Genomic DNA, 12,702 nt, shown 5'->3' with positions numbered 1-12,702 from the left:
TAGGCGAGGACTGGTCCAGGAGACCCCCCTCGCCTGCGTTTTCTCCCCAGGTGAGGGCTATGGCTCATTGGGCGTCCCCTCATGCCACCCGGGCCCAGGTGATGGAGGGTTCACCCGCTGGAGACATTGCCCACACGTATTGATTGCCCACATGTATTAAAATTTAGCTAGGCCCAGAAACCATTGTGTCTGGTAAAGATGGTGTGAGCTCAGCGCACTGTAGCGCGGCCCCCACCCTTGGAGAGTCTCAGTCATCCCTGTCGCCGCAGCACCCTGGCAGATCCGCTGCGAGCACGTTCCCACGAACAAGACGGACATGAGCTAGCGTAATACACTAACATTGTAACAGTTCACCTCCCGCAGTGTATCATCGCTCCCAGCATGACCCGGCCAGCAGGCCTGGGCAATGAAAAGAACAGTAAAATGGTCATCAGATGGCAGACAGTCTTTATATATTAATGTCAAGACCACTCGCAAAGTACGCTTTCTTCCACAAAATCCCTTATATTACAAAAGCCTGTAAAATGTATAAACATAAGAAAGCATGCTTCCATGATATAAGCGATGGCGAGCCCACACCATTGCAGTTGGGTGCTAATAATAAAGGAACGCACCAGGGATCTATTTGTTACGCGTATCACTGGGAAACTTACACTCTATGGGCTTGCGCCATAACTGAACTAATGCTGCTAGAGGACACGAGAAGACGAATGTAACCATACAGAGGGCTTATGTGAAGGATGCACGAGAAGGCGCTTGTCATGTGTGCATGTCTAGGCCCCACATGTGCCACCACCGTTAAGAACAGTGGCCGGTTACTTTCTATGTACTCCACCAATCCTAATTCTACCTCACTTACTGCAAATGTATATATGCATATAACTAAATACTGTAGTTGTTAAAACATAATGTATGAATAAGGTGCTCAGACTGGGTATAATCGAGACACATCCAGCAAAGTTTAAATGCATGTTTTGTATTGATTTGAATAAGTATTATAGAGTGTTCAAATGTTTGTGATGTCTTTACCTAACATCGGCAACACACGAGGGAGATACCTTTGTGAAATACGTGCAAGGCCATTCCACCTCCCACCCTGCGAAGGCTGCCAAGGCATGAGAGCAGAGGCCGCGCCGCACTGCTTTACCTCCCCCAACCAGACTGGAGCCGCTTCAAAGATTTGTAATCCCCTCTGTAGCACCCAAGGCCGCGGCCCGCCACCTGCATTATTTACAGCTCAGCAGTAAACCTCTGCCTGAACACACGCGCCCCCTCGTAAACCCCACAACCCACCGGACCATCTCAGACTTATGGCCCTGTGCAATCAGGACACCCAACACTTTGACAACACACAGCGGAACATCCATAACAACTTCTAACAAGGCAGAAAGACCTGTACCGCCCGTCCCAGGCCCTGAAGCTTAGCCCCTCGACCTATGGCCCCGGTCAACAGGACACTGGTAACCATGTCCTGACGTATTACCTCCAGACCCCTCACAAGGTACATTCCTCCTGTGTTGCATTAACCTGTAGTATAACCTATTGGAAGATTTACTAAAGAAAATAATATTGAAATGACTGAATGGCTGCGGTGTGCATGGCATAGGGCAACCAAGTCAGGAAAAGACATTCACCTCTGACACTGGCCACAATGGCACAACAACACCGTCCGGATGAACTCAGCCGACCTGCCAGGCCCAGCCCAACCCACGAGGCTGACCAGTGACGTCTTCCAGCCAAAGCCAACCACATCGCAGCAGCACCTATAGTTAGTCGTCGCCACCCAATCCCATTGAACTTGTGCCCCCTATAGTGTGTAGGTTCTTATGACGTTTTTTGTAAATATATACGCCTGTCTTTGCTATTGTCAGACAGAGCGCTCTCGGAGTTTGCAGAGTTCTTTGCATGCCCTATTCCGATTGATAAACTCCCATTTACGCTCACCCGCACTCTGTCTTGGCCTTATTCCCATTTTGGGAGAGTCCTTCATTGTCTCTCATTGCGGGGAGGATCGTGCTGTTTGGGGACGCTTGCCTTCATGATCAATGCCTTAGATGTTCTGTTTTGTACTTGAATGTATTGCATTAGTACAGATGTGTGAGAGCTTGCTTGGTTCATATATGTGTTTAAGTCCTATTATCTATGAGTTCCACTCCAAAGAAACAGATTATATTATTATTATTAAACCTCTGTTGCTTTGGCTAGAATTAATAATGTTGAACTGGGAACCAGAAAGCAACTGGGCACATCACTGTAATGGCTGTAGATATGGAGGAAACCCACGCAAAATCACCTGTGCATGTGCTTCTTCCACGTCATCAGATTACGCTCACAAGCCACATGTAATCTTCACATCAGATCCCTGAACCAAAGCCCTTGCACTGTGATTACAAGTGGCTGGGGATCAGAGCACACATGGCTGCAGATTGCCTCAATGTGCATTGATTGTGCCAATGTTTTCTTGGCCAGAAGGACCATTGCATAATCCATGCAAATGAATTAGTCAACAATGACTACTTTGATTGGTCTTCATCGTAAGTCACCATCATGCATCACAGTGACAATCTCCACAGAGTTATGGTGGTGGTGAAAGTTATGGAAACTGGTGGATCTCAGGTTCCTCATCCGTTCTCTGCATGCATGCACTGAATCCCGGATCCATCACGACGCTGTGCAGTGTTAGATCCGAATCGTAGGTAAGAGCATGACGTGCAGACCCACTAATGGCCATGCTCCTGATGCCAGATTATCATGTCAGCATCAGAATGAATCTGATAGGAGGATTCCCACTGGTTTATTTGCATACTTTATTTGCCATACACTGGGTTCAGTTCTATAAAGGAAGCACTGGAGGTAAATTAACTCACAAATCAGAAACATCATTAACAATTGAAGCCCACCAGAATACGAGTGTGCATATTGGTGCACCTTGATCGCCAACCAATAAGCGGGGGCCAGGACTCATCTTAAAGTGAAGTCAAGGGACTTGCAAAAAACCAATGACTTTGTGATTTGGGACGCCATGCAGGTCAGCAGATATCATTCTGGTAAAGGACCCACTGTCAGACTGGAAGAATTGAGATGAAACACTAACTTTACACAGAGGTTTCAGTTGGCATGGAAGTACAGAAAGGAAATTAGTCTAACAGGTTTCCCGATACTTAGGAGGGAGTTGTGGGGAGCCCTTGGGAGTCAGAGCTTAAAATCTTCAAACATGGTAACTTGCTTTTACTGGATAGCTTCTTCAGTGTTTCTTAATATACTTTCTTCAGTTACATTATACAACCTTTAGTGAAACCTTTTAATGCAGAGGTTTCCAGGGCTACAGTGACAGAAACCATGCCAAATCATTAATTTCAGTGATGATGTACAATGATAACGATCTGGGAAAGAGTAGTTTCTATTGGCGCATTGCCCCCATGAACATCAGTGCTAATCAAATCACAATAACTCTTGCATCAAGATTGGAAGTGTTGCTCTCAGTCCCATTGGCCCGCGATCAAACCGTGTTTATGCAACAGGGTAGGCATGTTGCTGACATAACATGGAATAATGCCCATTTAACAGACAACTCTAATGCTGGCAGAACACCAGCTTTGGCACTGGCCTCAGACGCATCGAAGGCTCTTGATTCTGTTCATTAGGGTTCCCTGGATAGCTTGCCAAGGGGTCGCAGCCAATTCACAAAGAGGTTACACAGACCTGCCTTTCACTTGAACCAGGAGAAAGTTATTTGATTAATTGAGGACGTACTGTGGTTATCACTGACACATGGCTTGCACATGGCATGTCAGGTGTAAGTCAGGGGTTAGAGAAAGTTACTCATGGTAACTTTTTAAACCTTTTAGAGAAACAAATAGCTCTCTCCAGTTATAAGTCAAAGATAAGTCAGGATCACCCATAGTAGCTTCTTTGTGAATAGACCCCTCTTTGTCTAGGAGTGCATTACATCACACTCAGTTTTTGAAATTACAAAAAAAATATGATTTGGTTTTCCAAGCATGTAAAGATAGTTAACCTAGTTAAGGGGACTCACGACGGGAGCTCACTTTCAGACCCACTTTCAATTAAAGTACCACAGCCTCTGATGCAGTGGAGTCTCTAGAATGATGCCAATCCGGTGGCAATACAGGTTTAATTACGTTTACGTATTTGCCATGTCTCGGGCACTAAGGTTGAGCTTAACATGAAGCTAGCAGGAGAGGAAGCATCGCACTTGAAGGCGTATTATTTTTTTAGAATGGGAATGCGATGTGATTGGGTGTCTTGGTGTGCACACGAACACATCTCTTGCGCATTCTCAAGGGCAAATTACTCCCAAACTATGAATACAATCTTTGGTTTTGCAGTAAGATTGAAACGGTAAATGCTATCATGGCTGTCAGGGCTGTCAGGATAAGTATACTAGCTTGCCTCCTCTTCCTCTCTCAGGGAGTCTGACAATGCTGAACACACGTGTGGGAGCAGTTGCTGGAATATGTTCTTTGTTGCACGGGTGGGCGTGTGTGTGGGCATTTCCATGTGGTGTGCGTGTGTGTTGGGTGGGAGAAGGGTTACGATTGGTTATTTATAATGCACTTAATACCCAGCCGTTTCTAAGCGTGGACTCGGGGATCGAACCTGTGTTGCTCCGTGTCGTTTTGCTTCCAAAGCCAGCATGTTGCCCCTGAGCTATTCCCCCATTGTCTATAATAACAATGGCGTGTACTTCAGGAATAATCTAGGATGAAGGGCAGGGAGTCCCACATCTTGGCATGCAATGTTATGCCGTTAACTAAGGTTATTTTTTAAATTTTGTATTATTGTTTTACGGCTTCATAAGGACACAACTCACGAAATCACAAATATTGAGGCATGAAAAGATACAAACAGCATATCAGATATATATGTATATATAAAACAAGAATGTAAAAAAAAGTATCTTTTTCCTAATTTCATCATGTTAAAAGACGATTCAAGTTCATTAGCTTATCACAAAACGTGTGCTATCAGGTGCAAAACAGCAATAGTCAATGAAATGTGGGTTCCCACTAAAATACGCTTCCAGAAAGTAGTGATCACAAGAATAGATTTGTCATGTACAAAATGTGCAAAATAGTTCTCTCTCTGAAGCTGACAAGCTGATTTGAGGTTAGTTAAACTGGAGGCTCACAATAGTTGCTGGTACCGGTAAAGGAGGGAAGAAGCTTTCTCTCTTAATTATGGTATACCTTTTTGCCTAAATCTGGTAGGCAATCAAATCTATTCCACAGCTGTGCAGTGAAAACCGCCCTAAGTATTTGAATCAGATTCTTAAAATGAGGTGACTCAAACTTTCAGAATTCTTACTTTTGCATCAGGTGAGCAAGTTATATATTATTTTTAAGAAAAACAACGGGGGCACATTCAGACAGCATATCACAAGCACTGGGCATTTAAAGCTCCCAAGAAGTGAAACTGACATCAGAAACAGATGTGTTACATCACGCCACACACAGGTTTGGCCTCCAACCTCAACCACTTACTCCTAAAAGGGGTCGTTTACAATGTGTGGTTCTGGGTGATGACATGGAACAAATGATGTAGGTAACTATTTTTTGATGCATGGGTGTGTCGAAAAGGACCTCACAGTGATCCATCTGTCAGCAGTAATGAGGCCTAATACAATTTAGATAACACATAGTGTCTGACTACCTCTCTGTTGCACTGTATTTAGGACAAGGCCTCAGATGTGGGTGGAAGACATGTGGCAATAGCAGATTTCGAATTCATGGGTGTTGGTCCTGAACCAAGTCTCACCAGTGTGCAAGGAGTAGGACATGAATAGAATAATTTGGGCAAATGTATCACCTTAAGATGTTTAAAACTCAAACAAGGGGGGCGTTCAGGTGGAACCAGGGTCAATTTCTTCCACAGCACAGTTCGGTCAGGCACACAGCTTTTTTTACTTGCATTATTTTGTTTTCAGTAAATATTTATTTCAGTATTTAGATTAGCAATTGAAGTAATAACAGAAATATGAGTTCATTCAATTACCTGCCCTGCTTTGGCATTTTCACACACAGTCATTTCATTTTGCAAATAGAGGTCAGGTGCAAATTCGTTGACATCCAGAACATGTATGATAACTTTGACCTTACTTGTTAGCAGTGGATTACCTGTAAAGCAAATACACGGCAGATATAAGAAGCAGGTACTATCCATGACTCATAGGTTAGCTTACAACACAATGCAATGGATGTGATGAGGACCGGAGCACTGAGACTTTGTTTCTATTCAAAACCCACATTTACACTGCACAGAGGAATGGGGTACTGATGAAGAGTATGTACTCCACCTGCAGTTTATGAATCCCAGTGATTTGACCGAAGGAGAAATAATCGAGGCTGAAATATGCGAAAACGAAATGTTCGAATTACCAAAAGTTCGAACACTTTGTTTTTGGACATTTCAGCCCCGATAATTTGCCAAAACACACATTCTCACACACACACACACACCCAACACACCCATAACACCCCCCACCCACACCCTCAGCACACCCCCAACCACACCACTGACATACACAAACCCCACTTACCTTCACCTTCACGCTGGTTCCTGCAGCGCCAGTTCCCTTTCACTTCTGTGATTGGGAACTGGCGCTGCAGGGTCCTTTTTTTTTTTTTTTTTTCCACGGACGGCTGCAGGGTGTCCCCTGCAGCCCCCCGCTCACTATACCATAAAGTATAGTGAGCGGGGCAATGCGGGGGACACCCCCGCAGCCCCCGTTTTTTTTAATGCTACCACCAGAGGATCGAACTTTTGGTGTTCGATCCTTTGGTGGTAGCATTTTTAGAACATTTGGTCGTTTCGACCTTTTTTTCCGGTCATTTCGACCTAAACCCAGTTTATCACTTGAAGCACTGTACTCTAACCACATTTCCATGTCTAGTGACTCTCAAATTGAAGAAAACTGTGCCTACTGTCATCAGCATTATGTATGCAATGTAGGCGAACCGCTGCAGTGCGTAATACCACCTAACACCATGCCCCATGATGGATCAAATATTTCCATTGCCATGCTGCATGTTGCGGTGCAATTATTTTGTAAGAAGGTTCGGGGCAGGTCTTTTGCCTTTATAGTTAGGTATCAGCGACAAGTCAAATCAAGTCACGTGTTCTCACTGTGACAGTCTGATATCTTCTGCAATTGCCTAGATTCTTGGAAGACACTGCCCTTAGCTTAAAGGGTAATACTTTCAAGGCTGTGATGGCATTTGCGTTGGTGGATATCATGACGATTAGACAGAAGCATCAATATTAGGTGATGCAGTGTTGCCTGGATGTAGCGGTTGTATGCGGGTACACAGAATTTACAACATATGACTTAGCAATGTCGTAAATCATGCTCCCGTTTGAAGTACAGGATACTTATATTTCCTACAAAAATAGCAGGCCCAAATAAAAGTCATGAGCACAGTTAATCAGTGCAAGCTGGTGTTCTTGACAATCAACTGTGCTCCTCATCCATTTGATCTTGATTGGGTCCATGACTGATCATCAGCAGGTTGGCTTGCTGGACTAGAACACACAGTTCATGGAAATTAAATGATACCTCTACATTTTGATATTTCAATGCACAGAAACCTTGAGAAAACCAAACACAATTCAAAATTCCGTGCAGAATTTCCATAGGATAACAGAAACTGCGGACAATCAGGCAGAACTGTTAGTTTACCAGACCTTGAGATTGCATCACACTGTTGTCCTTAAACCCAGACACAATGTCAACGTATTGAAACATCCTGATTGTGCTTATGAAGCAACACAAGTCTGTAAAATGATAGATTTTCCATGGGGAAATCAGACGATTCTATGTTAAGACGGGGGCAAGCATTATGCTTCCTCTTCAATGTATTCCTGTCTCCAGCAGTTTCAACCAAAACACATTTGTGTAACTTCCCAAATGGGAAAAACATATTTTTTCTTTTTTCAACCAAAAAACTACTTCCCCCTTTGTTCTAGGCCAACTGTAGCCCCAATGTCCTGACCATGTGATCCTAGTTCTCCCATTTCCTGTTCTCTACCTCTTCTTTCCTGCTCTCCAAGCTTTAAGCAGCATGTTCTATAGCTCCGTAGAGTATGAGTATATACAGTAGTAGCATGTGCATGGATAATTATAAACTGTTTAGTGGAAGCGCGCACGACTAGCAGTAAGCATCTGTGTCAGAAACATTATCAGGACAGTAGGCGCGCAACATGATTCCGAATAGCATTAGACTAGTTTGTTTTGTTTCGGAGATGGCGGCGCGTACCGCACACTTGGGGCTCGCCGTCCTCCTCAATCACTCATAGCATGACCCCCTCCTTTGGGAAGGAGGAGTCAGGCTCCCACAGTTAGCCCGAGACTCCCAGAGCAACCCCCACTTTTGGGGGGTGGAGCCAGGCACATGTGTGCCGACTAGACGCGCTTCCGCAGCGCGAGGAGAGCACACAGCTCAATGAAGGGAGGAGGCAGACCCACCCTTCGAAAGTTGGAGCCTCCCCCCGGAGTACAACGAGAGTGCTAGTACAACGTGCTTCGCTCCTGGGAGGAAAGTGATACCTAATAAATTAAATTGCACCGCAGAAGCTGGAAAAGAACACCAGAGCCCTCAATAAAAGCGGTATAATGCTCGCAACTTCCACAGCGTGTATAAGCTGTGCAGTACTGAAAGTACAGAGCATTAGCTAGAAGCCTGCTCAGCAGGACAGAAGGTGCAGCCTCACACTAACCACACAATGAGTTAAGTGGACGTGCCACTACACCAGACCGAGTAGTTAAGGCACTTTTTAGAGCACAGGCGCATGGCAGAATTCGAGTGGAGTGAGGAGGAACAGGAAGAAGCCTACTCTGAAGATCTAGAGTATAGCTTCAAGGAAGTGCTTGGGAACTCACTTGTAGAGGCAGTTGCTCAAGGGGTGAGACCCCTACAAGACAGACTAGAAACCATTGAGACATTTCTGAGCCAGAAAGAGAAGAGCAGCATAACCAAAGACAGCATGCCCACAAGGGTCACAACAAAGGACCCATTGAAGTTTAAGAAGTCCCAGAAGAGAGAGAGCTCTTCTGACCACCCGGGTCATCCAGACAGTGCAGACCCAAAGGTACAAGAGGCTGGCGACGTGTTTGAAAAACTGCGAGACGCATTCATGCACAAGTCGGGAGTGCCGAGCCTTGCGACCCCCTACCCAGGAGAAGATAATATCGGGAATTAAGGGCAGGACTCCGAAGAGGAGCCCACAGAGACCCCACGATCCTCGCAAGATGAGGATAATAAAGAGGATGAGGAAGAGATGCAGCCCTCTCCCAAGAAGAAGTTGAGGAAACTCAACAATTCAGAGGACGAAGAGGGAATTTCGGATAAGTTTGAACCAGAGGGCATCCGAAACCCTAAGTACTCATACTAGTTGCCATCACCAAGAGTCACGAAATACATGACCCACAGGTTACGGAAGGCCCTCGAAAAAAGAGGCAAGACAACAAATGCGGGCAGAATATCATAAACCAGAACTGCCTGGAAAGGTAGCAGAAGCACAGGAACTCGACCCAAAGATGCTGGCCTTTGTGTCGAAAACCTCCAGAGACCCCATAAAGGGTATAGACAGATCCTGGAGTAGCTGTCAGGAAAAGGTGCTCGATCTCGCGGGACCACTCGCAAAGATCATGGACTTGGGTGAAAGAGCAAGAGAAACAGGGGAAGAAGTGGACCCAGATGTCCACGCTTACTGGGCGCAAAGTGTGGTATGCCTCTTAGGTAACGCGACTTGCGTCATCTGATCAGAGCGCAGAAGAGGACTACTCACCAAAATAGAGGACTACTCACCAAAATAGATCCCAAACTAGCCGATCTGGCTTCTTAGAAAGCAGGTGAAGCAGCCCAAGGACTGCTACTTGCAGAGACCTTCAGGAAGGAAAAGGGGAGGTTTGCATGCACCTACATCTCCCTGGAAAGCGTCAATAAAGAAAATATTACCTGGAAGAGTTTTCGGTGGGACCAGTCGGTATCGAGGCCGAGTGACCAGTCGCTATCAAGCAACCAGAAGGCCTCAGAACAACAAGGCCCAGTATTGGTAAAGCAAGCAGCAAGACACCTTCTTTACCCCAAGAGGATGCTTCCTGAGAGGAAGTTGAGGCAGAGGACAGAGAAGAGGACAGTTCTTCCCCACAGGTGAGACAGACCCTGTATCTGTCAGTGGTGGGGGGGTAACATTACGTTTTTGGGAACACTGGCATGCACTTTCCAGCGATGCCTGGGTATTGCAGACAGCCAGTGGACTGCAGCTGGAATTTACACAGATACCAATACAGTCCCAACCCCCGGCCCAAACATTCGGCGCAGGTAGAGATGGAGACCTTACACGCAGAGCTGCAAAGCTTAGCATGCAAAAGAGCAATACAACCTTGCGCTACAACCCCAAAGTTCATAAGCAACATGTTCCTGGTACACAGGAAGGACAAAGTGAGGCCCGTAATAAATTTGAAAGACATGAACAGCTGTGTGACTTACCATTACTTCAAGATGGAGAGAATTCACCAGTTCAGGGAAACCCTGAGACAGAGCAACTGGCCCATGAGGATCGACCTGAAAGACGCATACCTTCCAATACCCGTCCAAGAAGAATATCGTCCTTTTAGCGTTCGACTGGGGATGGCAATCCTGGCAATTTGCGATAATGCCCTTTGGACTAGCCTCAGCACCGTGGGCATTCACGAAGCTCATGAAACCTATAGCAGCAGCAATCAGAGAGAAAGGAATAAGAATGATCATTTATCTAAACGACAACCTGCTGATCGCAAACAGCAGAGAGACGCTCTGATACCAGACAGGGTGGGTGTCAGACCTACTAACGTCTCTAGGATTCCTAGTGAATCAAGAAAAATCAGAGGTGGCTCCAGCAACAAGAATAGAGTTCCTGGGTTTCATTATAGACACCAGGACAGCTACGCTAGAATTTCCAGCCAGGAAGATGAGAAATATAATTAGAGAAATAAGAAATTGCCTGAGCAAAAGCGTAATCTTGCTTCGGGCGATAGAGAGAGTAGTGGGTCTATTAGCAGGATCAATTTAGGCGATATTTCCCGGACCACTACATTATCGCGCCCTCCAACAACTGAAGATAAAACACTTACAACAAGGCCTGCGACACCATCAGGTGCTACCCCTAGATATAGAGTCGAAAACAGAACTAGAATGGTGGTTGCAGAATATGGACGCCTGGAAAGGGAAAGCCATATTCGGCGATCACCCCTTTCTAGTGATAGAATCAGACGCCAGCAGAGCAGGCTGGGGAGCTCGCTGTGGAGAATTAGAGACAGGGGGAAAATGTAGCACGGAAGAGCTCAAGATACACATCAACTGTCTAGAACTACTAACCGGGTCATTCGGGATCAAGGCATTTACGAAAGGCAGAGTGAATTCTTGTATCCTTCTGAGTATAGACAATATATCAGAAGTCAGATACACCAATCATTTAGGAGGGACAAGGTCCAAATTATTAGCGGAACTAGTCAAGGACTTCTGGCACTTTTGCGTAGAGACAAGGACATCAGTAGTAGCAGAATATCTCCCGGGTTCGCTCAATATAGTAGCAGACTGGAATTCCAGATACCTAGCAGACTCCAGTGACTGGATGCTGGACATGACTATCTTCCGTCAGTTAGAGGACCCTTGGGGGCCAGTACACACAGATCTGTTTGTGTCCTGACTGAACGCGCAAAAGAGCAGATACTTCAGCTGGAGACTAGATGTGACAGCAGCAGGAGTAGATGCTTTTCTCCAAGATTGGAGGGGAGGGACGCACTATGCCTTTCCGCCATGTATTACGATGAACAGGGTACTTGCGAAGGTTCGCATAGCGAGAGCGACAATGATAGTGGTGGCACCAATATGGAAGTCGCAAGTATGGTTCCCGATGTTGATGGAACTAGTGACCGATCACCCAAGAGTGCTACCGCCAGGAGACAACCTTCTCATGGACCCACTTGGGTCATATTATCCTCTGAGAGTGAGAGGGACTCTTCCGCTGATGGCGTGCATGATATCAGGAGACACTGGAATCTCCCAGGGATTTCAGCGCAAGCTGCTAACCTCATCGTGGAGTCATGGGCACCATCGACTAGAAGGAGCTACAACGCAGCTTGGAGTAGGTGGTCACGGTGGTGCAAAGGGAGAAGTCTTCATCCCGTTTCAGCCCCTCTAGTAGAGATATTACATTTCTTAGCAGAGTTACTCCAAGACGGGAAGCATACAGAACTATTGGAGTGTACAGGTCCACAATTTCAGCGGGCCACGTACCCATAGAGGGATTGCCCGTAGAGGGGAACGCTGCAGTAGTTCGACTACTTAGGGGAATAAGATTTAGGAAACGGACAAAGCCAAGGTATGACACTTTATGGGACGTGTCGGTAGTCCTGAAACTGTTGGCCGACTGGCCAGGGAATAGATACCTTTCCCTGAAGCAACTGTCAGGGAAACTGGCAATGCTTTTGTGTCTAGTATCATGTAGGAGAGCAGCATTAATAGAGCCCTAGACGTGATTAGGAAAGTGTATGGACCAGAAGGAGGAACCTTCACCCTAGTCAGAAGAACAAAGACAGACTCCACGACAATAGTCTATCCCTACCTGTGGGTCCACCCCAAGTAGTGAGTAGCAACCTGAATAAAAGAATATGAGCATAGGACCGAGGAGATGAGGTCA

The 12,702-nt window shown here is 45.8% G+C and overlaps 1 protein-coding gene across 1 annotated transcript in view; it reads right to left on the bottom strand.

The window, feature by feature from the left end:
• The window catches only part of CDH12 (cadherin 12), a 1,497,293-nt gene that overhangs the window by 126,331 nt on the left and 1,358,260 nt on the right, over window positions 1–12,702 (bottom strand). The window contains exon 8 of the mRNA XM_069613705.1: window positions 6,016–6,137. Coding sequence (XP_069469806.1) covers window positions 6,016–6,137 — 122 coding nt within the window. The remainder of the gene's footprint in view (window positions 1–6,015; window positions 6,138–12,702) is intronic.

The sequence above is a fragment of the Ambystoma mexicanum genome, chromosome 5p, assembly GCF_040938575.1.
Source record: "Ambystoma mexicanum isolate Mex_15411 chromosome 5p, UKY_AmexF1_1, whole genome shotgun sequence".
Lineage (NCBI taxonomy): Eukaryota > Metazoa > Chordata > Amphibia > Caudata > Ambystomatidae > Ambystoma > Ambystoma mexicanum.
The sequence above is the reverse complement of the archived record's forward strand: the minus strand, read 5'-3'. Positions and strand labels throughout refer to the sequence as shown.